The following is a 27,635-nucleotide window of genomic DNA, read 5'->3' on the forward strand; positions in this document are numbered from 1 at the left end:
AAGAACAGGACAATGCCCAAATCCCTCCATCTTGCCTCCTAGACCCCTATAGTAAAACCCCCAAAATTTTTCTTTTCACCCTGTAAGTGTTATGCTATCCAAACTTTTGTGACCTTTAATTCTTCATACAAAGGTGGTAATTTGTTCCACGGGTCCAACTCCTAGCTGCAGGGGTCTCTGGCTGTATGCCAGGGTCTCTGACCCCCCTGTCAGGGGTTCAAAGCCCCCTGGCTGGGGCTTGGATCATCCAGGACCGTCAGAGAGACATCCTGGGCTCTGACACTTTATTATAAAAAGAGATTTTCTTTCTGTGGTTACAATCTGTGTGTAGAAAGCTCTTAAGATTTCGCTAATCTGTTTTCTTACACCGAGTAATGCTTAATCAGGAAACGGTTTGCATGCTATTAAAAACTTAAATAAAGGGTGTTTCCATCCCATCATGAAGTTGCATGAAAAACAAACAGAAGAACATTTCCTTATCCACTTAGAAAATGTATCCTTCCTTGTCATGTGGTAAAAATTAGACTGAGCAGCAAATCCTGAGCCTACAGATGAAACCATGTTTTGCTCTGGTAGTCTCAAACAAAATTGAGATGTGATTCTCTAAAACACTCTGTGTTTCAATGAATATACAGAGAAGTGAGTATCTTCTTGCAGTGAAGGATCACTTTTTCTGTGTGCTGCCTTTGAAACAGCTTCCTCATGCAGAAGCAGCCACGGGTGCTGCTGGAAAACATGCAGATGCGTGCTTGCTGTGTTGTGTGTTGCTGGGATTCCCAAAAATAAAAAAAAAGGAAGCTGTTTCATGCCAGACTAGCAGGATCAGAGTGTGACTGTTTCAGAGTTGTTTAATGTTTAAATGTATAGGTTCCTTTTTCCTTGTAAGGGGTGGGAATGGTGGCTATAAGGAGTGTCCCTGTCACCATGGGCTGTGTTCTGTCCCTGTGTTGCCCTTGTGCCTTGCAGGCCCAGGCAGTGACACCCTCTGTGCTGTTTTGTGCAGTCTCTGAAGCTGGGCAAGGTAAAGAATACCTTTTTGTTTTACAGGTTGCTGGTTAGCCTTGCCCAAGAAGGTGAGAGGAAAGAATAATTATTAAACAAAGCATATTGTAGTGCTTAGGGTGCAGTAAGCATCAGCTGAGATCCCATCTGGATGTGACAAACGTGCTTGGTGATAAACAGCTCTGTGAGTTTTGGCTCTTTTCTAGCCAGATTCACATTCATGGGCTTTTAAAAATTAAACCCCAAAAATTTACAATTTTTTAAATGTAAAATTTAATTTTTTAAATTAAATACTGGTTTCGGTTCCCCAGCACGTTACCTTTGAAGGTACTAAACTCACAGATTTTTCTAGAATAATATTATTTATTCTGATACATGCTATCCAATGCTGCAGAATTATTATTTGGAATAAATGCTAAGGATTGAAGCTTCATGTCACAACAGAAGGGTAGAGCAGCCTCAAGTTCCTGCTGCCTGATTGTGCGTAGCTGCTGCCAAGGCTGCGCTGGCCCTCTTGCCCATCCCTGTGGCTGATGCTGCTTTCCGGGCGGGCAGCTGGGGCCGGGGGGGCTATCGCGATAGGGCGGAGGGGCTGTCGCGACAGGGGCGGGGCCGGTGCCCGGGGCGGGGCTGTCGCGATAGGGGCGGGTCCTCCCGCCGCCGGGGGCGCCGCGCGGCGCGGGCTGAGGGCGGGAGGAGCGGCGGGCCCTGAGGGAGCGGCCGCGGCTTCGGCGGCTCCTCCTCTCCAGCCATGGGTGAGCGGGGCTGCGGGGCCGGGCTGGGCGGGGGCCGCGGGGCTGCGGGCGGGGAGCGTCCCCGGGGCAGCGGGCGGTGTGGGGCCGCAGTGCGGGCGGTGCCCCGGGTGCGGGAGGGCTGCGGCCGGGGACAGGCCGGCGCTGGCGCAGGGACGGCGCCCGCAGCCCCCGGGCCCAGCGGCTGTGCTCGGGGTCCGGCCGCGGAGCCGTGCCGCCTCTGGGGCCGAGGCTCGCCGCTCGGAGCCGGTGATGCCGGCGATGCTGTTCGGCGGTGTTAGCTGCGAGCAGCCCTGTGGGGGGCTGCTGCTTCTTCGGGGAGGAGAGCCCTGCAGAGCTTGTTCTGTGATACCCCATACCCGAACGGCAGCTGGGATTTAGGATTTCACGCGCGATGTTAAATTCTAAGTCTTGATTTTAAATTAAAAAAAAAAAAATTTGTTCGCCATTTATATTTTTAAGAAGCGGGTGAAGAAAAACATGCAGGTAGATCACGCTTCAAAACAGACCTAAGATGCATTTCGCTTCAGAAAGAACAGGCGAGGGCTGGTAATTAAAAGGACAGCAGACATAGAAGTCTGTCGGAGGAGGATCAGCTCCAGAAGTCAGAATGAGGTCACCTGACAAAGGAATTTTCATGATGCCTTTGGGGAAATAGACAGGATATGTAGCAAGGGAGAGCTACCCACCTGCAGTCTGCATTGAGCAAGGCGTTTCCTCCTCTAACACTTGTATTTCATACTGTCAGTAGCAAAGCTAACAGAGAAGCAGGATGTGTGCTCTGCCTGCAGAAAGGCTGCTGCTGTTGCCAGCCTCCACCTGTGCCGGCGATGCTGTGCTGGTGCTGCTCCTGGTAGAGCTGGTCAGTCCCCAGCAGCTGAGCAGGACGGAACAGACAAAGCAGTGAGCTGTGCCTGCTGACTGGGTACAGTTTTGCCAGATCCCTATCTCTCATTTTCTTATTGTTTCTAATGTCTCCTGGGGTTTTCTGTTGAAGTTCTGGGCACCTATAAAAGCAGATTTTAAGGCTGTTTCATGTACATAATCTCATAAACCCTTATTTTTCCTAGAAAGCAGAGATAGGTTATGTTTCAGGGTAGCTGGGTATTTGGCAGGCAACTAGGGAAACAGAATATTAGAAAGTAGTTTTCAGGGTTTCTAATATCCAATCCCTAAATACCTGAAGTCTGCAGGAAGTGAGATAAGTCATTTCATTGCTGTTGAGGAACTGAGAAAATGCCCATCTGTTATGATGATTTGGGTTCTTTGTGTTTTCTGACGTGCAGACAGATACAGTCTATATCAGATACCAGTACTCACATTTGCAAAGGAGCAGGCTCACTTTTTTTACTCAGTTGCAAGTTTTTCTAGATATTTTGACATCTGTGTCTCAATGTCTTTAAAAAAGTTTGGTTTTTTACTTCGCTTGTTGGATTTAATTAAGCAGTAAATCATCAACTCTTTTGTTTTTTTCCAGGTTACTTTGATGATAATGAATAAACAGAGGCTTGTTTTGTCTCTGAGAAAATAGGCTCTGGTCTGAATGTTTGAATTGCTTCATTATAAATGAAAATAAGCTTAAGAATTTCCTGAGCACTCTGTTCTCAGTAGCAGGATTTCTAAGAAGAGGAACCTTGTCCATTCTTTCAGACTAAGATGATTGTAAAAAGCTATGGATTTTTTACTGATGAGATTTAATCCTCAAATGTATTTTTGCAGTATATACTTTGTAATGTTTATCAAAAGCTTCAAGTTAAAGCAAAACCTTTAATTCTTAAGATTTTCTGTTTAGAAAATACTTTGTGGCTAAGTGAGAAACGGAATTTTCAGTGTGTAGTATTTTCCAGAAAATGCTCCTGGTTTAGTGGCAGAGACTCTGAACAGCCTGAGAAGGAAGGCATGTGTTTGTGTCACTGAGCAATTAAAGTTACAGTGGAAAGTGATTATATATAAAAAGTATGATGTCTGCTTCTGTAGGTAGGCTGTAACACACCAAATAAATCCATAAATGAGTAGGAAGGCTGCTTTGAAACCATGGCAGGGGCAGTGGTTGCAGCCCTGCAGCAGAGGTGCTGTGTTAACTGCAGTGGCTTGGCTGCTTCTGAGACCTGCTGGGACAATATGGTGCCTAAGAACTGACATTCCCAGCCTGGGGTTTTATTCTGTTACCTGTTGAAACACTGAGAACGTGCTCTGGATTGGATGCTTCTATGGCATGGTGGTTTATAGCACCTACTGAGTTTGTTCTGCTGAGTTTATTAGGTTTATTAGGTCAAGGTAAGTTTTCCTTTTAACAAGATGGACATGAAGCACTTTATTTCTTTGTGTCACTCTTAAAACTTGAACCATAACATTTTTTTCTCTGTTGTCTTAGCTGTAAAGGATCCTACAGCTGTAGAAAGAGCAAATTTATTAAACATGGCTAAACTGAGTATCAAAGGACTCATTGAATCAGCCTTGAGCTTTGGGCGCACTCTGGATTCTGACTACCCACCTTTGCAGCAGTTCTTTGTTGTCATGGAGCACTGCCTGAAGCATGGCCTGAAAGGTGTGGAAATTGGTCTAGCTGCGTATTTCTCATCCCAAACATGCCATTTTTCTTCCTTTCTTTCTGGAAGCGGATAAAAAATGTGTAACATTGCATAAAGAATTGAAAAAAATATGTAAATGGGCACCTTTTATAATGAATAGTGTAATTATATATTTCCACATTTACCAACTTGTCCTTTTGTACAGCATTTGTTGTAAGAGGTCCAGGGTTTACCAACTGCATGTATGTAGTGTATATTTTTAGCTGGACATCCTTTCTATGTTATTTTTCCTAGCATATCAATTTTATATTGACAGTAAAGGAAGTTGGCTTTGGGTACTGGTGAGCTGTCCAGAGTCTCAGTTAAGAGTTATCTGGAACTCTGGACTCAACAGTTAACCCTTTCACACTCCAGATATTATGAAGGAAGCTACTGCAGTGATTTAAATTAATTCAGTTACTTGATTTTTCTTTTCATAGTAAGAAAATCCTTTCTCAGTTACAATAAAACCATCTGGGGTCCTTTGGAACTTGTGGAAAAATTATATCCAGAAGCTGAGGAAATAGCAGCAAGTGTCAGAGATTTGCCTGGCCTTAAGTAAGTAGTACTGTTAAAGTGCAGCAGGAAAAGAAAAGACCTGATTGAGAATCTGCAGGTGTCTCATGATTTCATTTGACATTAATCGAGCCTTTGAACAGCTAGCACCTGATGTTGGGGGAGTGCACAGGTGAACGGGAGGTGGATAACAATGCAAAAAGGAGCAGGTTGTGTCAGTCACTCTGCAGTCTAGAACTGCAGCAAACATTGGTGAGTGCAGTCAGCAAAGGCTGTATCAAACCACAAGGTGACGTACCAAAGAGGAAAGAATTAGGCAGGTTTTGAGATTCTTGCCTGCACAGTCCTGCTCAGTTGTAAATTTATTCTCTTCCCATTCCAGTGCACTCTGCTTTTGTATTTAGCTTTATACTTGGCCATCCATGAAATTCCAGAAGGGCTTGGTTGCACTGACTGCTGTATGGCAGCACAAGGGTTCTAATTTATAGCTTTAGACCTTATCTAAAGCACATAGGCATGTAAATTATTATTTACTCTTGTGGCAGTCCAGAGGAAGTAATAACCTTTGCCAGGTGTGTTACTCTCTTCCTATCCTAACACAACTTGTGAGGGGGTTTTCTTTTTCATTGATGTGCTTACCATTTGTAAGTATGCAAGCACTAGAAGAGGAAGGTGCAATTTGCTGGATATTAGTGTTTGCCAGTTACATAGGTAATTTTTCATCTTTTTTTAGCATTGTCTTCCTAAGATAGCACTGAAGTTGTACACAACTAAAGGCAGAGACAGAGTAGGATTGGGAAGGGAAGCTGCCGTGGTGGCTTGTGCTGGGAATTTGGTTCATTTTCTTGCAATACCGCTCAACTCCTAACAACCAAATTGCAGAAAGGAGTCTCTACTGTTGCAAGCATTTTACTTCAGCACAAAACAAGACTTTCAAGATTATCAGGCTCTAGTGCAGTCTATACTCTTGTTTATCCTGGGTCTGCTCCCGAGCTCAGCCAAGTAGTTGAAAATCTTTCTGTTATCCTGAAGCTTGGAGTCAGAGCTTAAACATTATGGCTTTCCACATGGTGATGATGCTCAACTAATAGTTTAAAGTACCCCTTCAGAAACACCAGTTGCTCCACCAGTAGACTGATAAGGTGTTAAAGAGCATGATTTAATTGGTATGTTGTTAATTTGGGGCTGTTTGTCCTCATGACCTTTGTTTCAGGACGCCACTGGGCCGTGCCCGGGCCTGGCTGCGGTTGGCGCTGATGCAGAAGAAAATGGCCGATTATCTTCGCTGTTTAATCATTCAGAGAGACCTCCTCAGGTAAACAATTCACTGGATTTTGTTTGCAACCTATTTTCAGAGAATTAGTCTCCTAAAAATAATCCTGCATTCCCCCACTGTGCACTGGGGAGGAGGTGACTCAATTCCTACCATGTGTGTGGTTTCCACTGAGCTGCCATTGGAAGGAGGGCTCTTGCTTTGAGCTTTGCTTTCACAGTTCTAACACTGGCATTGTTCTCTTCTGGTATAACTTCTCCTGTCTGATGGAGTCATTAAAGCACAATGGAGGATGCTTCTTCCTTTCAGGTTTATAAACTATACATATTTTTAAGACTGACTTTGTGCCTAGATAACACTGGTATGTCAGGATGTCATTGGTGTTCAGCAGCTATGGACTTTTCCAGTGAAAAGACAGTTTGTTACATAGAATCTAAAATTTTATTTAAAAAGTACAAGGAGAGAAAGTGCTTGTATTCTCTTGTTCAGTGAAGTATTTATATTTGTAGTGGTTTTGGTGCAAAACTATGACAATATTTTAAAAACCTTTTTAGCTTTTCAGCCCTTCAAGTTTCTCTTTTATCAATTTAATCTCTTCCTTGGGTCCTTGAATTTCAAGCTTGTATGCACTAAATTCCAGGTTTTTTGGTTTTTTTTTTTTTTTTTTTTCACAAAAGATAATTCTTTGGCCATTCTTCCTTTGCATTGCTTGTAGTGCTTCTTAACAACTTAAGAGTTGTCTGACTCAGTGTGGCCAAACATCCATTTGTTGCAATATCCTCTTCAACACTGGCTAATAGAAGGTGTAGGGAAGAGCCTGTTCTGTTTGTTTGGTTTTTTTTGTTGTTGTTGTTGTTGTTGTTTTTTTTTTGTTTTGTTTTCTTTAAAAGTCAAAGTACGTCTTGTTACCCTCCCCACAGTGTCCCAGCCATCTGGAGCCTAAGGCAGCATCCTTGTTTTTAATAGCCTCTGAGACTAACCATGCACTTTGAATTTTTAAATATTTATGGGGTGAAAGTATGGGCAGGGCCAGTTTATCTTTCCAGATGCTGTAGTAAGGCTACAATAAGACAAAATTTGGATGTGTATGTCACTTCTGATTAATTTATTGGATGTGTATAGAATGAATGTACCAGTGAGATGCAATTTCTCCTTCACACAGTGAGTTTTATGAGTATCATGCACTCATGATGGAGGAGGAAGGAGCAGTGATTGTTGGACTGTTAGTTGGGCTGAATGTGATCGATGCCAACCTGTGTGTGAAGGGAGAAGACCTGGATTCACAAGTAAGTCCATCCAGGTAAAGGAATGTACATGCAATCCATGAGAGTTTTCTGTACTTTTGTTTGTGGATTTTGTTACTTTGGAGTGGTGGCTTGTTAGAAATCCTACCTGAGACTGTTCAGGGTGTGATGATCCAGCTCCTGGGTCTGTGGGGCTGTTGCCTTAACCTCACTATCAGCGGGGTCAGACCTTTGAATGGAGATAATGGTCAGAGTGCAAGGGTGAAATTTTGTGCTTTGTCCTCAAATGGAGTTCTTTTCATCTGACTTGTGTGACCCATCCTTTTCTTCTGTGGGACAAGTATAGTTCCATGATCAGTTTACCCTGCTTGGTTTGTTTATTGCTGTTCTGGAACATCATAGGAGTGATACAGAGACCTGAAATAAACACTCCCTTATGACCTCTTAAGAGGGTGACTACTTTGATTCTGCAAAGCAAGACCTGGAATTCTTCCTGCTTTGAATGGGCTTTGACTTTTAACCCTGATCTTTTCCAATAAAATATTAACAGATTCTGTTTAAGGGAAGATGCACAGGTATTTGTAAATAAATGTAGACTGTGTTCAGCCCTGATTGGTTTTTTTCAGCTTCTTTGTGGAAAGAAATCATAGTAGCTTAAGTGGTTGTTATTATATTCATATATTTGATGAAAAAATAGCTCATCTGGGAAAGAGAAGTTACAGCTGTGTGCTTTTGAATCCTGTGGTTAACTTGTTGTTTGTTCTAGTTACTGTGTAATATTAGTTTCAGGCACTAATCTTGTGTAAAAGAAGATATAACATTGACAGGCCTGTCAGTGAAAAACTTATCAACTTGCTCTTAGTGTTGAGAATTAAATATGTGTATTATAGGCCACAAAATCTGTTGCTAGCTACAGCTCTGTTATCACTGGGTGGCCTTACTGCATGAGAGAGAACTCAATTTGAGAAGGTGGTAGTGGCTGTGCAGATGAGATTCTGATTGCAGTGTGTCCCAATTTGGCATTTGTAACATGTCCAGAATAATTCTGTTTATGAAGAGTAGTATAAAGAAGGCACCTTTTCAGAGAAGCCAGAAGCAGCAAGTTTTATTAAGCAGAAAGACAAACTTCTGAACCTTTAGGGAAGCCACAGCCAGGAGCATGGTTTTGGTATGTTGACAAAATGCTACTCAGTGATGAAATGTGTTTATGCAGCAGTAGTGAATTGAAATAAAGTAACTTTTATAGATAGAGCATTTTACCTTCTTTATTAGAGATGGTATTTTGCTTTAATCAGAAAAACATGTTTTTAGAAAGTTTTTTGAGAAGAGAATTTTGAAAAAAGACATGGAAAGAGCAAATAGGATCCTGAGAGGAGAGCATTGTATAAACCAAGTAAATATTAAACTTAGTAAAATCTTGTTTAAAGTGTTATAGTTCAGATTTTTCAGCTTCTGGCTGAAACTGGATGAACCTTAAAAATGCTGTAACTGAGGTTTTATCAATTGCATAAATACAAGGCTGTAAATATCAGCAGCACTTATTTGTATGAGATGAAATTGTACCTTTGCTCTCCCCTAGGTTGGGGTGATCGATTTCTCTGTGTATTTGAAGAGTGATGATGACATTGGGGGTAAAGAAAGGTATGTCCTCACAAAATACCTCCACTATTCTCTGTTAACAGATGGTTTCTTGGCTGGGACCTAAGTGAGGGTCTCTAAAAATGAAATGTTCTCATCCTGAGAAGAATGCCCCAGTGTGTTGTTCTGTGTTATTAGTTAGCTGCGGGAATATTTGCAGTCTGAAGCAAACCTCAGCAGCATCACCTCCTGCCTCCAAGTAGGGGAGGCTTGTGAAGAGGAGCCTGCACACCTTTAAGACCTTGGGATTTAGAGTTTCAAAGAGCCAGTTATGGCAGAATAAATAAACATCCTTATCCTTCTCAGACTGTTATGTTACATGTAGAGAAATTGTTTGCAGTAAAAACATTGGATTTTTGTGTCTCACTGATACAACATGTGTGTTTTTACCTTCAGGAGTATGAGATGAAGTTGTTTCCTTTCTTTTTAAAAACACAGTTGAGATGGACATTTGCATATGGTAAACATGTATATTTTCAGTTCATGGTTTAGTACATAATTTTCTTAATTTTATTTTGTGCTTGCTTTAGAGATGTACAGATTGCTGCAATATTGGACCAAAAGAATTATGTTGAGGAACTAAACAGGCAACTGAAGTAAGTATTACTTTGAAGTATGGGTGTCAGGCCAGGCTTACAGGTAAGTGCCTTTTGTACCACAGCTTTGTGAGAGAACTTTAGAGAAAAAACTGCAAATTCTCCATGTTTAGACTGAAGATTTAGTGAAGTAGGAAAAGACACTCTCCTGGAGAGCTCAATGTCAGTTTTCATGCTTTTGGACAGTTATTCTTCAAAGAAATACAAAACCAACAGGCCAGAGCACTGAAGGTCCTCATGGTTCATAAATTCACTAGAATGAAAAGCTTAGTCAGGATTCTAACTTTGTTCCATTTAACAGTTTGCCAGAAGTGGTTTTGAGTGTTCTGGTGAATCCATATGTTTTTATTTCTTTGCCTTGCAGAATATTTTAGTTTGTGGCTTTAATGGCTAGTAATGAAACGAAATAAACTCACTGCTTGCTAGAAGCTACTTATATGTGGTAGATTGAGGTTCCCATTGAAATAATTTTCAGGAAAGCAGCATTTTCCGCTTTGCTGGATGGAACAAATCTAGTCCACCACTGTGTTTGTTACTGTGCAAACAGAAGAACAGATTTAAATTCTCTGAAGACTATTGTACAAAAGTAAAGTTTGAAGGGCTAAAAAGCTAAAAAACCCCAACAAACCAAACCAAACAACAAAGCCAGAAAGAGCTTCTGTAGAATCTGTAGAACAGCTATCTAGCTCCTTTTTGAAATGTAATCATCTTTTTAAATTTTTAATGCTGGTAATCTGGATCATTGGTTACTCTAAAGCTCCTGTTGGAGTAAGGATATTCTGCTTTGGAATGGTGTCACTGAGCAGAAACCTTCAACAGTGCAGAAAAGCTGAGCACATCAAATATGAGCAAAATGAAAGTCAAGGAGGAGAAAGGAACAATCACACTTAAGGGCAGTGGTGTTTGTGCCATGTCATTATCCAGGTGAGCTTCTGTGTGTTCTTGTACTCTGGTTTATGCACAGAATTTCCTGTCAGATCAGTGATTCAGCAACTCTCCTATTTTATTTCAGTTCAGCTGTTTGTGTTTAGACATCTAAAATGCATTAATCTCTCTGCCCTGCTGTTACTGATGAACTGGCAACTTCTGAGGACACCACAGAGAAACATGTGGAAAAGTAAATGGTGTTAGAATAGGTTTTAGAAAGTTAGAATAGGTTTTCTGTTTCCCTGTGTGTGAAGTGCAGCCTGAAAAAAGGTGCTTCCTGCAGAAACAGGCAATCAGGTTATGGAAAAGGCCTGGATGTAGTTTGATACTATAAAAAGCAACAGAGTAATAAAAGGCAATACAACTCTGGTGAGACTCCTAAATGAAGTCAAGAAACATCAAGAAAGAGATAGTGTGAGGACAAATCTCAAAAAATGCAGAGAAACAAATGGCTTTATAAAAGAAATGTATTTTGGACAAAGAGAATCTGGAGAATCGTTTTGTTCTATAGGGAGAGCTCATTTATCTTTTGGATGCAGTATGGTTGTGAGGCTAAAGGAAAGGGAGAGTGCATGGGAAGTTCTGGTCAAGCAAGAGTTTAAGTGACAGGGGTGACATTGGGAATTGGAAAGAAGCATATAAATGTTCAACAAAGGAGAGTCATTTTCATATATTTAGGAAAGCTTCCAATAATGGGAACCGACCTCACAGCTCTTAACCATTAATCACTGTACCTTGCATTTAAGATTTGAGCTTGGTTGAAGGAATTTTGATGTAATCTTGAATACCATTGTTTCTTTTTCCCTTTCAGTAGCACAGTTAGCAGTCTACATGCAAGAGTTGACTCACTGGAGAAATCAAACACAAAGCTGATTGAAGAGGTACTTTTTATTTTAGTAATGTGTAGCATATTGTTTTCTCTGAAAGACTGTTTTTCTAAATACACTCACATTATTTTAAGCTATGGGAGCTCAGTATAATATATTCAGATACCTTTATTTTGGCTTAAAGCAGAGGGGCAGCAGCTGCAGGGACTTGAAGTCTGCTTGCCAGGTAGCCTCTAGCATCAGTACGTCAATTCTGTAGAACACTGCAATTTCCAACTTTGGGCAAAATTAGGAGAGAATCCTTTCTCAGTGCCAGCTGTCAGTCTGATTTGTGCAGATGACTAGTCTAGAATGGATGACACCAGTTGCTACAAAGAGACAAAAAGTAGTTCACCAAGCAATTTCTGTTCCAGTTCTCAGCTTTAGCCAAAGGATTGTTTCTTGCTTCTTTACTGGATGCTTATACACTTGTCTGGTTCTGGGTTTGTGTTTATAGCCTGTATTTCTGGTTATCTTTGATGCTTGACTAGTTTTCAATATCTTTAGCTTTATCAGAGAGAGTGCACCTTTTTTAGTTAATGAAGGGGAAAACTGTAAATTCAGCTGCTGAAGGGACAGCTAGCTCACTCTGGGAGTAATGTATCCAGACAGAGTGAGAGCATCTTTTCTGGGTGTTAATTCTCAGAGTATTGTGGTTCCTTTATAAGCTTTCAGCCCAACTCTACACCTATTTTGGTACTTTGGTTTATAATTCTGACATTAAGAATTATAAACCAATATAATTGGTATATTATATACCAATTATATACTGTATACTGTAGGGCCCGGTTATGAAATGTCATCTTTTGTAAATATGTTTGTTGTTCATATGGGGGAGGCTTTCTTATGTAAGCTGCTCCATATGACATATTAATATGCCCAATAAAGAAAATGACAACTGGATGAACTTGAAGCCAAGTGGAAAGCAGTAGCTGGGGACGAGGAAAGAGAATTGAGGGTCTTTAAGATATAATGGAGCAATGAAAAGAAAGCATGTTCTTCACCAGACGTGAAACAGTGAAGTATCCTGAACACACTGCTGCTGTGTAATGACTCATTATTAAAACCAGGAGCTTTATGGTTTCTTTAAAAACAGTTAATCCTCTGTTTGGCAGGCAGGGAGAATAGAGCAGAGAATATCTTGGTCTTGCATTAATCAGAACATTTTTCCCTTTATTTCTACTCTCAGAAGTGGTCACAGTGCTTTTCTTTTTTTTTTTTAAATTTGTTTCTTTTCAGTTAGCAATAGCAAAAAACAATATAATTAAACTTCAGGAAGAAAATCATCAATTAAGGAGTGAAAATACTCTGATTTTAATGAAAACACAGCATCATCTAGAGGTATGTTAGTTTTACCACTTTTAATATTGTAACAAAATGTGGTTATTTTTTGTTCAAAAGTTTGTACATCTCAGCTTCAAGTAAGCTTAACTTGTCCAAATCTGAAACAACTTTTATGAGTGAAAGAGCTTATTAAATCTGTGGAGCTTTCTAAATGGCATAAGTAAATTAAAATTCTAGGACACAAGATTGTTTTACAACCATATGTATTTGTAGAGTATTCAAGTGACACCAAAGGAGGACAGTACTGAAGTATAGATGTTTTGCTGGTTTTACTCTGTTCTCATTATTAAGCCAATGGCCACAGACCAGAAACAGCTCTTTCCATGTTTGTCCTGTGCTTGGGGGATGTGTTTGTAAGTTTTTCTTCATATTCCCCACAAGCATTGAGTTGTGGCAGCGCATGTGGCAGATGAGGCGGACACAATACACAGAGCATTACCATACACTTCCAGAAGGCTGCAAGTGTCTGCCCTTCTTGTTCTTTAGCCCAACCTTTAACACCCCTCATGTTCATGCATTGCACCTGTGTGCCCTCTGTTCCCTTTCCTGGCTGGTCAGCACACCTGGGCACTCCATGGCTCATTGCTGTCCGTGCTGCTCACCCGCTTTTCACAGCTGTACCCACTGGGATGAGGCTCGGCCCCAGCCCCACTCCCAGTTACCACCAACTGTATGCCTACATTAAATTCATGCCATCAAGCTGCAGAACTTATGAAGAGGGAAGAGAGAACCTCTGTATGTTTGCAGGCAGCCAAGGTGGATGTGGAGGCAGAGCTGCAGACCTACAAGCACTCGAGGCAGGGCTTGGATGAGATGTACACCGAGGCGCGCAGGCAGCTCCGCGAGGAGGCACAGCTGCGGCAGGTGGGTGCTCCTGGCACTGCCCTCTGCACAGCACTCACTGTCTGAGCACTTCTACTTCTCTTGGCTTTAGCTGCTGCCTTTCCTTTGTATCAGCAGCCTTTTCTCTAACTGCCTGTAATAAAAAGAGTTTTCACAGAGCATCAATATTTCTGTAGTAATGTTGCTGAAGAACGGTAGAAAAGCAACCACATTTTTCTTGGATAAATTTTTAGGTAAGCTTAGCAATACTGTGTGCTCTCTATCTGTGCTAAATCTTTCCTGTGAAAATACAAATACATTGGTTCTATTTTTGTAATTAATACTTAGGCAATTCTGTACAACATTGGCAGGGTAATCTCTTGTCATGTGAGTTGTTTTCTCCCAAAGTTATTGTATGAGTGTCACATTTATGGATAATTTGCAAAGGTAAAGAGGGGCAGAATTTCTGAAGTGGTAAAATGGGTGGTGCTGCAGCTCTGTTAGAGTTTCAAAACAGAAATAAATAATTCCATAGTTATCTAAATCCTTTATGTTGCACTGTGTTGTGTTTTCTAGGATATGGAGAATGAGCTAGTGGTTCAAGTTAGCATGAAGCATGAGATAGAGCTTGCCATGAAGCTGCTGGAGAAGGATATCCATGAGAAGCAGGACACCCTCATCGGCCTGCGGCAGCAGCTTGATGAAGTTAAAGCAATTAATGTGGAAATGTACCAAAAGCTGCAGGTAAAGGGACAATCTGCTGCTAAACTGCTGAATGGATCACAGACAGAGAAATGCAGTATTACCATTCTGGTCAGTTGGATGCTGCTGCTCCCTGGAGTTTTGGTTTCCTTGTGCTTCTTAGGTCAGCTTGACATTTTGGAGCATTACCTATGTAAACATGGTTTCATACAAAGAAGCTTTTAAGGCAGTCACTTACTAGGTTTAGGGAAGAAAAGAGCATGAGGATCATGGCCTAATAATATCCTTGGTGAAATAGAGAGTAATAGTGTCCTGTAACAAGGACATTTTTTTTCGCCTGTGTTGTATAAAAAAACCAGAAGAATGTAGGCACGTAGTGAGGAGAAGCCCTGACCTTCCAAAGCAGGGAAAGGAAGACAAGGATATGTTAAATGAAAAAAGCTAATTGCAGTTTTGGGTTGATTTTAAAATCTGTTAACAAATTAAGAAAATCTCTTAACAATGAAATGCCTTTTGTGGGAGCATATGGATCTCAGGGACCCCAAATGCAGTTAACAAATTACCATATACCAGTGAATTACTTATGCAAAACATGACTTTGACTTAGGGAATAAATTATGAAAACTAGCACAAGAAACCAGTCAAATCTGTGGCAGAATGAGGGGAAAAAAATTAGGATGCTGTGGAGAGATAATTGAAGTGATTGACAGAGGGTTCTACTTTTCCCCTCTGCAAATGTGAGGAAACTGGACCAGAGGATGAGAAATATAAATAGAGCTGGAGAGAAAAATAAGAGAATGTTCTCCAGTGTTAGGATCTGGGGGGAGTTGATTTGCAGGAGAATCTTGGTGTTTTTCTGGACTAAGCTCTTTGCTCTTCACTGGTAAGGTTCTAATGGGCTACTTGGTCAGTGAATTTAACTTTGACTTCTACAGTGATTAACTAAAGAAGGAAATCAAAGGGGAATACTTATTGAATATTAAATAACATCTACCCTTGCAGAGTATAAAACTAAAAATTTTCTGGGCATAAGATTTTACATACTGTCCTCAAGGGTTTTTGGAAGGCAATCCTTAAAGAGAATCAAAACTTGATTTTTACCATGTGCCCCTTTAGATACTGAAAAAAAAGCCCCCACAAGGTAGTGGTGCAATTATACCAATTTCAGTTTTAACCTCTTTTGTAACACAGGTTTCTGAAGATGCTATGAAAGAAAAGAATGAAATAATTAGTCGATTAGAGGATAAGACGAATCAAATTAATGCAACTATGAAACAACTAGAACAAAGGTACAGCCCCATCTTTGTTTCTCTTTATTCACAACTCCACTCCCTTACATCTTACTGCATTCTCACAGTTGCCACTGAAATGTAATTTTCAACTAGAACATTTAAACCAAACCTTCCTGATACTTCTAATTAGTGCTTTGCTGTTGGACTGGTTTTTTTTTTTTTTTTTCTGTTTGACAAACACACTCACTTTAAATACAAACTTAATATTTCAGTTTTCTTCCTCTACCATCCTTCTTCTGGTCCTAGGTTTTTATGCTGATATCAAAAGTCATTCTTTCAGTTGTTTTAAAATTCTGATTCCTTATTGCCAACTTTTTTCCCCCCCTGAATGAAATGCAATAGAAACGGAGGCATTAACCTTGCTTATACTTAAGCATATGCTTAATATAAACATTAACCTTGCTTATACTTAAGCATATGCTTAATGTAAACATTAATGCCTTCAAGGATCACTGGTTGTTTGCTGAAGCTGTTATAATTGTTGTCCATTGCTTTGGAAGTGCCATTATTTTCAATGACTTAATGAGTTTTCACACTGAAAGGTTGAAAAGTGAAAGACTAAAATTCCAGAATGTAAATTTACATTATGGTTAGACTGCATGTACTGCATAATACTAAGATGTGATTCACGTGTTTTGATTCAGTAACCTTATATGCAACATTGATCTTGATCTTTCTAATTGTAAAATATAACATATCCATGAGCCCTGTCATGTTGGTGTTTGACATGTCTTTTTTTTCATTTAAATCTGATTATGAAAAACATGCTTATGTATTAAAAAAAATTAGTGACATGAATATTCTTTTATTGACATCCTTTTTTCCTCTTTTTTCTTTTTCTTTTTATCCTTTTATCCCAATTTTTGTTTTTACTGTTTTGCTGCCTTCATCTGTCTTTGATTTTTGTCCACTGCATTCATGAAGTGACAAAGATCTGTTAACTCAAACTAGGACTATTGCAATGTCATTCGTCAAATGTGCCAGCAATGAGGCTCAGCACCAATATAAACTTGTCAAGGATATATCATTCTGACAGCTCCTTCAGATCTCTTGTGTTGAATAATTGCTGATGAAATAGGACTTCAGAATTTTCCAATTCAAACTTGAAAGTGGTATTAGAAATCCTGCACTGTAACTGATCGTAGCTGGGTCCTGGTTTGTTTTCTGAAAAAATATCACCACCAATCTCACTTTACCCCTCCTAAAAAAAAAAACCCAAAAAAACAAAAGAAAAAAAAAAGTAAATTACTGCACTATTATTAAGCAAATGCAAGCTAGTTTTCTAATGCTATTGAATCACTTCTTTGTCAAATTTTATTTTAAGAGGTTAGATATCTTTACTTTGACTGCACAGTTTTTATGACACTTGTTTCTAATTAGTGATTTTTCTGGTTCTTTGGTACTAAGAGATTTAAAAAGTAGCCCTTCTGGCTAAAACTTCCCTTCTCCCCTGCTTATTCCTTTCACTTTTAGGCTGTGTGTTGGGTTCTGTGGTTGTAACTAGCAGTGTTTCCTTGAGCAGAGTGGCAGGAGCTGGAGGGAGGGAGCTGAGCTCCCTCGGAAGGATGGGTGTAAGAAAAGAGGGTGGTGCCACCATCTGTGTTGTGTGTGTGCAGTGAAGGGATGCCAACAGCTAAAGTTCCACCTCCCTGATGTCCTGAGGTGAAACATTCTCATGAAGTGAAAAAGTCTTTGGAGCCTGCTTCCTGAGGGGCTCCAGACAGAGACAGAGTGCTCCAGTAAATTGTGTAGCTGTGACTCCTGCCTAGCACCTGGAGGTGGAGCAGTGAGAAGGATTTACAGTTAGGGCCCAGGTCCTGAACCTGCCTAACCCGTTTGTCAGCTGAGGATCTCACCTGGCTCTGTCTGCACTGAGAACAACACCTGTGCTTGTGCCCAAAGCCTTTTCCCTCCCTCCACCCATCATTAGGCAGCTCTTGCAGCTCCTGTTCCTGCTGTGAGCTGCTGCTTGCCTGCACTGCAGGAAGAGTTCAGGCTGCTGACTGCCCTCAATACACTCCCTGATGTTTGCTCTGAAGTCTGCAGTGGATGTTGACTGGGAAAATTATCATAGAGTTTTGCAGCACAAGAGGATGTGTTTGTCAAAGTGGGGACAGGATGCAGTAATACAGAAAGGGTTTCTACTGCGTGGTTATGTACTAGCTTATTCCTTGGTTTGGAGACAGAAACAGCCTTTAACATGAGGTGGCTACTGAAAAATAACTGTCTTCCATCTTCAAAGAAAACCCAAACCAGAAACACTGAATGAACAACAGGAAGACCATGGGAGAAATGGGAGCCTTTTCCACCTCAATGTTATCTACACAAACAAGTGTGTGCCACAGAATCATCTGCATGCCAAATCCAGCTGCAGGCTGCAGCCAGCTCAGCATCTGCCTGAATCTCAGCAGTGCAGCTGGCCCTGGTGCCGGGCTGGAGATGATGCTGCAGCTTTTGGGTAGCAAGTTCTCTTTCTGCCTTGCTTGTGGAAACAGCTCTGCAGTTGATTTTGTGATTTAGGGAAGGGTTTAACGTGCTTTTGGTGTTGGTGTCTTGTGTAGCTTCAGTCAGCTTCTGCACTGTGGAGGGACCTGCTCTTTCCTAATATTCTCCTTCCCAAGGCTTGGCCTCTGTGCACTACCATTGCAGATGTGACTGGGAGCATTCTTCAGGCCCTGGGGTAGTTGAGTGAGATAGTGCACCCTTGATAAGGTGATTTAATTCCAGCCTTGTTCACTTGTTTACCATCAGCTTTTGGAAACTCCCTCTGGTGCAACTTCATCAGCAGAAGCACAAATGCAGACATATTGCTGACACATCTTCTTTTTAGCTGACACTGGGAGCTGGGAGTCACTCTGTGCTCAGGGAGCTGCTGGGAGGTGACAAGTCAACCATCTCACTGATTTCTCACGCCACTTACCTGAGAGGCCCTTGGGGCAGTTTTGCAGAACACAGAGAATCAGGTGGGGACATTCACTGAGATTTTTCAGGCTCCTGTATGCTCCAGGCAGGTGTAACCATGATATAGCACAAGTCCCCTTTTAGTACATTTACTTTTGTTACAATACAACCACCAGAGAGGAACCACAGTGAACCAGTGCATTCCAAGGGGAATGTCAGCTGAACAAACCTGGGATTCAGAAAGAAAAGATTAAATCAAATAACAATCCCTCATTTCTTGATTAATCATTTTGATTTGTCTATAGTATGGAGCTATTTTCACCGGTGTAAGAATGCATTATTTTTAATACAGACTATTTAAATTAAAGATGATGTAGTTGAGGTACTTCTATAAATGTAGTGGGACCTGTCAGGGTGTATTTTGTTGTATTAGGCTAGTCAGGTTTTTTTGCTGTCTGATTGCAGTGCCCTGTATGCAACCTTATGCCTCAGTTGTTTTGAGCTGCTTTTGCACAGCACATGCTCTGCCCTGTCTTAATGGGTGATTAGTGCAAGCCAAGTACTTTCACAGAATTTACTTGGGGGACAAAGCTTCGGAAATAACACATGAACGTATGCTAAAAGAAAAGCTTTGATTCCAAAATATGTATCATGCTTTGGCACCTGTTATTCATGAGCATAAAATAAAACAATTATTACTTACAGTGATTACTCTCTTACTGTATGCAAACCCAGGAGCTAAGTTCTCTAGGCATTGTATGGGTTTCTCGTTTGAGTTTGTGAGTTTCCCCCAAACTTTGTTTTTATTTAGAAATGTTTCTATTTCCCCATTTTTCTTTTATTTGTCTTCTTCACCCTCTACACCCTAGTTCTAGCTTCAGTTTTACCCAAAGTTGATTTGAATTACACCAGATTGCAGCAAGCAGAGAAGGCTCAAATGGAGGCAGAGGCTGAGGATGAGAAACTTAAGCAGGAATATGTGAATAAATCTGAAAGCCTGCAGAACGAATTCTCCCAGAAGGAGAAACAGCTGTGAGTATTTCTTTTCTGTTTGGAAAAATGCATGGCAGTAAACATTCTACATTTGCAATATGTCCTCTGCCCTAATGCAGGCTGCTTGTTGTTAAATGGTTTTGAACAGAATGCAAATACTGAAGATCTTTGTGTCAGGTACTGGCAAGGCAGAAGAAAATATGTCATTGCAAGGAAGCCAAGCTGGCTTTGGGTGCTTATGAAATGACATACAGCTTGAAAGGAAGGGGGGAAACAGCATTATTTCTTGGCTAAAAATGCCAACTTAATTCAGGAGGAAGTTATCCTAAGTGGGGGAAAATATGTAGTGGAGTAGTGGTAAAACACACTTTGAACAAAGCCCACAAGTATGGAATAGTGTAGACTTAAACAGAAATGGCACAGTAATTGTTTGATTGATGCAGCTTAAGGATGAGGTAGAAGTGGTTTAACTACCACTGCACAGGAAATAAAAAGTGAAAATTCAGTGGAGTCATAAAAGTTAAAAGCTAATTTAAAAGCCACCCCTCTGTCTTTCTCCTGTTACATCCTTTAGTACTAATTTAAATCAGTACATAATGTTAGAAGCTCCCTGTAAGGACAGGTGCTTTCTCTCTTTGGGAAGATAAAACATCAATTCTTGAAGTAAATCTTTGGCAGAAAGATTAGGGCTTAAAAATTAGTGATTTCCAATCCAGTTATTAGCCCTCCCCTGCCTCTCTCAGAACTCTGACTTTCAATCCACTTGTTCAACTGTCATGACAAATGTTCACTTTACTACCACAGTCACCTCTGCAGATTTGGGCAAAAGAACAGTTCAGACCCCAGCCTTAGAATTCTGCAATTCTGAAACCTCCAGGTCATGTTCACTTCTTTTCCAGCCAGATGCTGAGGTAGTGTTCCAAAATGTAAGTCTTTCCTTTAAAAGTGGGTTTGGTTTTAAAACAGGAAAATTAATGTGGATGTAGGTTTCCCATCAAAAGACCTTGCATGAATACTCTCAGATTTTTTCCTCTTTTCCTGTGTTGGCACAGTTTAGATCTAGAAGGTTGAGCAGTGTGCTTCCACCCCCATAACATTCTAAACACCAAGTCTTCCATGAAACCAATAGTAAAATTCCAGCTAGAAGGGGTCTTCTGTCAGAGTAGCCCTAATTCCTTTAGCTGAAGTTCAGTTAAGCCAGTAGAATCTGTATCCCTGTTTATGCTGAACCTCAGCTGTGTAGAAAGCTCAATAAAAATAGTAATTTAAAGTCCTTCCTCCTTTATTTTCAGTTCTGTTCAAAATGCCATAAACCTTAGTCTAAAACAGAAGATTCACATCTAAGGGTGTAAAATTAAATAACTTTTATGGTATCAGGGATACCTGCAATGATTGTCTGCATCACCAATGACACTGGCTGGTTGGTTTGGTTTATTTTAGAAACAAGCTGTATAAAGTTAAGGGGCTTTGCCTTATGCTTGTTTTAAAAATACTTCAGAATTTTGTGGTTTTAGTCTTCTCTTATTCATTTATTTCAAAGGTCAGCTCTTCAAAATTGTGCCATACTCCTGGTCCTTTAAATAAACTTACTTTGAAAAGCATTTTCTAAATACAGTGCTTTGTTTATTACAATGATACCTAAAATATCATTATATTGACACATTATTTCTGTTTTAGAAAGCATGTAAGTTAATAGTTTGTTATGGTAATAGTCTATTGCACCCAGAAATAAACTATGTTTTGTTTTCAGAAGTGATACTGTTGTGCACAGTGATTTTTGTTTTGTTTTCCCTGTTCTAGGCTTCAGCTGGAAACAGATTTGAAGATAGAAAAAGAGTGGCGGCAAACCCTGGAGGATGATCTTCAGAAGGAAAAGGAAACTGTATCCCATCTGAGAACAGAGACCCAAGAAATAGTTACCCTTAAGAAAGTAAATCTGCAGCAAATTTTGACTAGTAATTTAGAAATGGACTGCAATGTTATTTATGGACTTAGACATGGTATTTTAAAGGATTTCTCCAAATATATGAGAAAGATTACGTTAATGTGTTCTCACAAATAGAATGAGGAAAAAAATGGGCCTTTTACTCCAATTTAGTCCTCAGATCAGAACTCAGTACTTTGGACAAGGAGAAATGAAATCCTTGTTTTCCTTTCCCTTCTCAGTTGTGTTGTCTGACCTCACTGTAGGCTGGACCTGTGGCTCTCTGTGCTCCTGGCCTCTCTTGTCACTCGGGTTTATTTTCCAGGTTTTATCTCCAGTCACTCAGGTTTATTTTCCAGGTTTTATCTCCAGTCACTCAGGTTTATTTTCCTGGTTTTATCTCCAGTCACTCAGGTTTAATTTCTCCCTGCAGTGGGCTACAGAAGCAGAAATGTTTCTTTATCTCTTGGGGTCTGAGGGAATTTTCCAGGTTTTATCTCCAGTCACTCAGGTTTATTTTCCTGGTTTTATCTCCAGTCACTCAGGTTTAATTTCTCCCTGCAGTGGGCTACAGAAGCAGAAATGTTTCTTTATCTCTTGGGGTCTGAGGGAATTTACTCCTGAGCAGTTGCTGTTCAGGCTGGATTTGGAGGGAGTGTGAGGGATCACTCATGCACTTGGCTTTCTCAGCAAGATCTGCTTCAGTAGGAGCAGCTTCCTAGGCAGTAGGGCAAGCACAATTTGAGAATAATTTGGCTTCATTTTATTTTGTTTGTTTTGTTTTAAGGAGTTCCTTAAACTTCAGGAGAAGAACAAGCAGCTGAAAAGCACATGTGAGGACCAAGAAGCTGCTCTCCAAGAACTGGCATCCAAGCTGAGCGAGTAATTTTATTATTCATAAAAATTATTCATTCATATTATTCATTATTATTCATGATGACATACATATTATTTTTGTCATGTACACTTGAATTAAGAAAAATAGTGGGACAGTGGTAATGCATATTAGACTGTAGATGACAATATTATTATTATTTTGGTAACTAACCAGTTGTGAGAAATCAGTGTGTCTAGTTAGGTCAGGCCTGGTAATTTTTACTTTTGGCTGGTGGTGTGGCTGTGAGCTGGGTAATGACAGTGCTTTAACAGAAAATCCAAAACAAAACAGTTTGAACAAAAACAGTTTGAAGGGCACGAGGCTTTGTTCTGCAGGAGAACAGTTGCCTAGTTTGCCAGCTGTGGCATTCCCAAGGAGCCCCAAGGAGAAGGTAACAGCTCTGGCTGCAGCAGGGCAGTGCTGCTCTTCTTGAGCCCCAGCCAGACACCAAGCCCCACACAGCTGCTCACTCACTTCCCCACCACTGGGATCAGGGAGAGAACTGGAAAAGCAGAAGCTGGAAAACTCATTAAGGATTGAGATCAAGGGAGTTTACTAGAGAAAAGAAAAGCCACACATGCAAGCAAAGCAAAACAAGAAATTAATTCACAGCTTCCCGTGGTTGGGGAGGTGTTCAACAACCCCCAGGAGAGCAGGGCCTGTCACATGGAATGGTGCCTGGGGAAGGCAAAATTCCATCACTCCAAATGTCCTCCTTCCTTCTTTCCCCCACTTTATATACTGAGTGTCATGCCACTGGTGTGGAATATCCCTGGGGTCCCCTGTCCTGGCTGTCCCCTCACTTCCCATCATCCCCAGGCTCCTCCCCAGCCTGGCCCTGGGGGGAGCAGGAAAGGCCTTGGCTCTGAGTGAGCCCTGCTCAGCAACAACAGCAGAACATCCCTGTGTTATCAGCCTGTGCTCAGCACAAACCCAAAACACAGCCCCTGGGAGGGAGAGGAACCCACCCAGGCAGAACCAGCCCAGCTGCCCAGGCTCAGAGGATGGAAGGGGACACGTGGCAAACAGCACCCTCCTTTCTGCTGTGTGGTGCTGAAGCTTCATTTGATGATCTCTGTCTTCTCAGTAGTCTGCTGTGATTGATGTGGCCTTCGATGCCCTGTAGAATAACTCCTGTGACCCAGTTCTCAGTGGGCTGGCACTGCATGGTTGTGGGGAGGGTGCTTCCTCCAAAATGACATAATGTGGTCTTGTACTCTTCTTCAGAGGACTTGGCTTAAAATTTAAGTACCTAAACCAGCTTTTTAAGTTGTTAGAGCATAACTGAACCATATAGAAGTTTGAAGTAGCATTATCTTATTTCTTAGATCAAAGCTGAAAATAGAAGATATAAAAGAAGCAAACAAGGCATTGCAGGTCAGTAGCATTTTGAGAAAATAATTTTTTTTTTAAACTGTTCTTTTTGAAATCTTTCATAAGCATGAGAAGACTTCTCTCCAACAGCAACTGCTCCAGAGAGACTCACTGTATGATTTCCTCCAGTGGGAGAGAACCACACTCCCTTGTAACTTCCTGGAAAAAATGCATCTGCTTTTGATTTTCCTTGTTTGATGCACAGCTGTGCATTTTGGCCCTTTTGCAATGGCACACACCCTTCTATCATTTACAGAGTGAATCTGGGACAGAATGTGAAGCCAGCTGAGCTTAAACTGCATAGTACTTCTCAGTGATCAATAAATATTTGATCATCCTAGGAAATAAGTGAACTTGTAGCATCAAAGCTGATAAAATATGATGTGTAATGTCAGCAGGTTTGGGACTTTCTTAAAGACAGCAGAGTGCACTTGAGAGCAGAGATTCTGTCTGCACACCTTTGATTATCTGGTGTGTCACCTGGCATATTGCTGCAGTCCAGGTAAAAGTGACTGGAATAGTTGAGCAGACTTCTGGGTTTATTGGGTGCTTTAAACAGAAGGAAATTGACAGTTCTTGACACTGTCCTGTTTTTTTTTTTTTGCTTTGATGAATCTTGAGGACTGTTCCTCTGTGATGAGCAGGGACATTGGCTTCACTTGGAGGCCTGGATGCCTTTCTGCTCTCCCAGCTGAGCCACTGCCCAGCTTTGGCACCTCAGGCATGTTCTCTGTGCACCTCTGCTCTGTCTTGTCCCCTGAGGTTTTGCAGTATTTTGGAACAGTGCTGTGCTGCTCTAGAGTGTCTTTGTGACATTACACTGGTCCCAGGGCACTGAGCATTCAGGCAATGAATGTTCTGCTCTTGATTTGTCTTGTCCCCTGGAGCCCACAGTTTAACTTCATCAGATACATATAATTATGATAATTTTTTCTCCAGGGCCAGGTTTGGTTGAAGGACAAAGAAGCCACTCATTGCAAGCTGTGTGAAAAGGAATTTTCACTTTCCAAAAGGAAGGTAAAACTTTAACAAAATTTCTTTCAATGTGTTTACAAGTATTATGTAATTATTATTACAAGTATGATGTAAATAATAATTATCTTTGAGATGTGGCATGAAATGTCAATGATCAGGTGAAAGCAGAGGTATTTTTGAGATATTTTTCTGATTCTTTGACACATACAATGCTGCTGGGTACTGATTTCAAAAGAAACAGTGTCATAGTGAAGTTTCACAGAGCAACTCAGTTAAAAATTATTTAACTACTTTGTGGAATTGTTATCTCAAACTCTTATCAGCTCTGGCACACTTAGAATTTGACATATGTAGAAGTCTTTTTATGGCATTTTTATATACTAGAGTAAGAAACTATGAATTTGTAATTTTAAGGTAAAATGTGGCATTAATTTCCATGCTTTATTAATGTGTGCAGGAAGTTTCCTTTACGTTTTCATGTTAAATCTCAATTAGCTGCCTGACAGAGGCATCCACTGCTTCAGATATCATTGCTCATGCTGCATTTTTCTACAGCAGAATACATCCTTAATCCAGAGTTTGAATGAAATCTTCAGCACATATATGTGTATATATATATGAAAGTCTAGAAAGACCACGTGTCTGTCTGTGGTGCAATCCTAGACAAACACCATTTGTGTAGGATTGCACCACAGTTTGGGATGTAGATCAATTATCTTTTGCAGACTGACTCCAAGAAGGAGTCAGGAATGATGTTTTGGATTGTGCTGTGTGTATTGTTTGTAGGTATCCAATTATCAAGTACATTTCCGTTGTAAATTTAAATTTTTAATCTTCTGCCTGTGATTTAGCATCACTGTAGGAACTGTGGGGAGATCTTCTGCAATGCCTGTTCTGACAATGAGCTGCCTCTGCCCTCTTCACCAAAGCCTGTCCGGGTCTGTGATTCCTGCCATGCAATACTGATACAGAGGTGCTCTTCTAACGTGCCATAAGATATTTATTCATTCTGCTGTTTAGCTCATCCTGTAAAAACCACCACACCAACTAAAGAATGTGCTACAGTATTTGCAGACTTTGAGATAAGCAGTGTGGAGTTGGAATTTCAAGGTACTGTGGATGAGTTACTTCTCTGCTTCCTCTTGAAACAAATGGAGACAATGGGACAAATGTAGAAAATGCACATCTAAACAGAAAAGAACCCCAGAAGGTATGTTGGTCTACCAAATGGCTCAGCAGTTTTTTGGGAGGAAGCAGAGCAGTTTATACAGGACACTCAGTGTTAATGTGTATTGGATGAATATTTCAGTTGTTAAGATGATCTGGAGAAAGGTGATACTCTTACATGCTGATGTGCCACAAGTCCAACCTATCCAGTGCCTGTGATAGGCTGTTGTGAAGCAAAACCGTGCAATAGCTGGTTTTAAATTGTACTGGAAGGAAGTATGGCAATTAATGCAGTGGTCTGAGAGGTCGTTGCCAGATGCCGCGTGTCCGTTCAGTTCTGTGCGTTAGCAGGGTTTGGTACATCCCAGAACACTGCCCTGGCAGCTCCTCTGTGCAGTCCCAGCTGTGAGGGGAGCTGTGCTCAGCCAGGGAACAAACAGTGCCTCGGGGCACTTCCTGAAGGAAGGTGTGTTCTGCTGAGTGATTTTTTCACATGAACTATTAATTTGATATATCTGTGTTTCACTGAAAGAGAGCCGTTCAGCACAGGCCTCTTCTCTGACATTGTCTGTAACCTTGAACAAGTCTCTGTATCATTTTCATGCAAGTCATGCTCTCAAGCTTGTACGTGTAGTCACTGCACAGCTCTAGAAACCACCTAGAAAGACTGGGATTAAACGCTGGAGATCACATCCTTGCTGTACTGCACAGGGAGGTTCTTCCTGTTTCGTCACCATCTTTCTCAAACCTTCAGAGCTGGTTCCTAAACTTCATTTTTTTGCAGAGCACTTTTGAGCCCTTGTGAGTCTACCCACTCATGTCACTGACGGTAACTTTTGTTGAAACGTAAGATCCTTGTTCTTTCCATAGGCAAAAAGAAATAATATCCTTTGATAAACTGCCCTCACTTCCAGCTCACTGCACTGCACCCTCCTCCCCTTTAGCCACTCCTGGCCTGGGCTCCAGCCCTGGGCCCTCCACGCTCCAGGATTACCAGCCCTGTAGTTCCTTCAGCCGTGGGCTTGGAGTAGCACTGCTGGCAGCAAAAGGGAGGCTGCAAACAGCTCTTTCAGCTGTCCTTGCACTTTGTTTAGCTTGGCTTTGTCTCTGAGGATAAGGATTTAGTGATATCCTAAAAGCTAACTTAGCTATTCTTTTTAACACCTCTATGTAGTTGCTTATGTAGCTTTTGTAAAGAAAAATGTTTTTTAAATGACCTGATGTAACTTTTTGTAAAATACAACACAAATACTTGTAAATCTGTAAATAACTTTTGGAAAAAAATAAATTTAAGTTATCTGAGAATAATGTCACTTAATTTAAATTTGCAGTTCAGAGTATTTTACTTTATTGTGTTCAAGTTGCTCAGAAAGCCATTGCCTGTGCTGGGGAGTGGGGTACCCTGCCAAGGACACAATCAGGTGCTGCTCATGTGCTTCCTGAGAGTGTTTCCAGGTGGGCTTTTGTGGGGCAGGCATGGAGGCAGCAGGGTTTGATGCAGGACGGCGATGGTAGGATAAAGCTAATATGTATTGCTTTAATAAATAACTTGTGAAAAGGGATGCAGCTAAACAGAAAAAAAATTTAAAATAGGCAGTCTTTTAAAACAAGATTACAGTGCTTTTCCATAACGTGCAATGAATTAATTTGTTACTTAACTGCCATCTTTTCCTCCCCCCTGTGCTGTCCTGTTTGCATAGGAAAAGTGTGTAACATTCAGATTGCTGTTACTGACTGCAGGTAAGACTTCTGCCTTGAACAAAATGAATGCTGGATGTTCCATGTGGTTTCATTTCCCTTGGCATCAAACTATATACCTGGCCTGCTTTTAAGGTTTTTGGACACTGCTGTGACTAATGCTGCATTTCTGTCTTTCTGTA

At 40.9% G+C, this 27,635-nt stretch overlaps 1 protein-coding gene across 3 annotated transcripts; it reads left to right on the forward strand.

Annotated features, from left to right (window-relative positions):
- Positions 1-1,701: 1,701 nt before the first annotated feature.
- Positions 1,702-27,031, forward strand: RUFY2 (RUN and FYVE domain containing 2). Of its 3 annotated transcripts, none has more exons than XM_041490106.1 (18): positions 1,702-1,757; positions 4,129-4,302; positions 4,765-4,882; positions 6,054-6,155; positions 7,276-7,399; positions 8,937-8,998; positions 9,526-9,591; positions 11,333-11,399; positions 12,624-12,725; positions 13,476-13,592; positions 14,127-14,294; positions 15,444-15,541; positions 19,358-19,477; positions 21,239-21,368; positions 22,150-22,244; positions 23,568-23,616; positions 24,553-24,630; positions 25,440-27,031. In XM_041490106.1, exons 1-18 carry the CDS (start codon positions 1,754-1,756, stop codon positions 25,581-25,583), a joined length of 1,818 nt encoding a protein of 605 aa, XP_041346040.1. In that variant the 5' UTR covers positions 1,702-1,753; the 3' UTR covers positions 25,584-27,031. The 3 variants fall into 3 exon arrangements, with proteins under 3 accessions (XP_041346040.1, XP_041346039.1, XP_041346041.1); XM_041490105.1 differs by having other exon boundaries at positions 11,330-11,399; positions 25,440-27,030; XM_041490107.1 differs by lacking the exons at positions 19,358-19,477; positions 21,239-21,368; positions 22,150-22,244; ... (1 more) ...; positions 24,553-24,630; positions 25,440-27,031 and adding an exon at positions 16,469-19,153 and having other exon boundaries at positions 11,330-11,399.
- The last annotated feature ends 604 nt before the right edge of the window (positions 27,032-27,635 follow it).

This window comes from Pyrgilauda ruficollis, unplaced genomic scaffold (genome assembly GCF_017590135.1).
Source record: "Pyrgilauda ruficollis isolate IOZ18807 unplaced genomic scaffold, ASM1759013v1 scaffold98, whole genome shotgun sequence".
Taxonomy (NCBI): Eukaryota; Metazoa; Chordata; class Aves; order Passeriformes; family Passeridae; genus Pyrgilauda; species Pyrgilauda ruficollis.

What these genes read in the sequence shown, in the direction of transcription:
- RUFY2 (XM_041490105.1), top strand. An exon ending in CCTGAAGCATGGCCTGAAAG is followed by an intron (nt 4,303 to 4,764) that starts GTGTGGAAATTG and finishes TTCTTTTCATAG; the next exon opens with TAAGAAAATCCTTTCTCAGT. An exon ending in AAATAGTTACCCTTAAGAAA is followed by an intron (nt 21,369 to 22,149) that starts GTAAATCTGCAG and finishes TTTTGTTTTAAG; the next exon opens with GAGTTCCTTAAACTTCAGGA.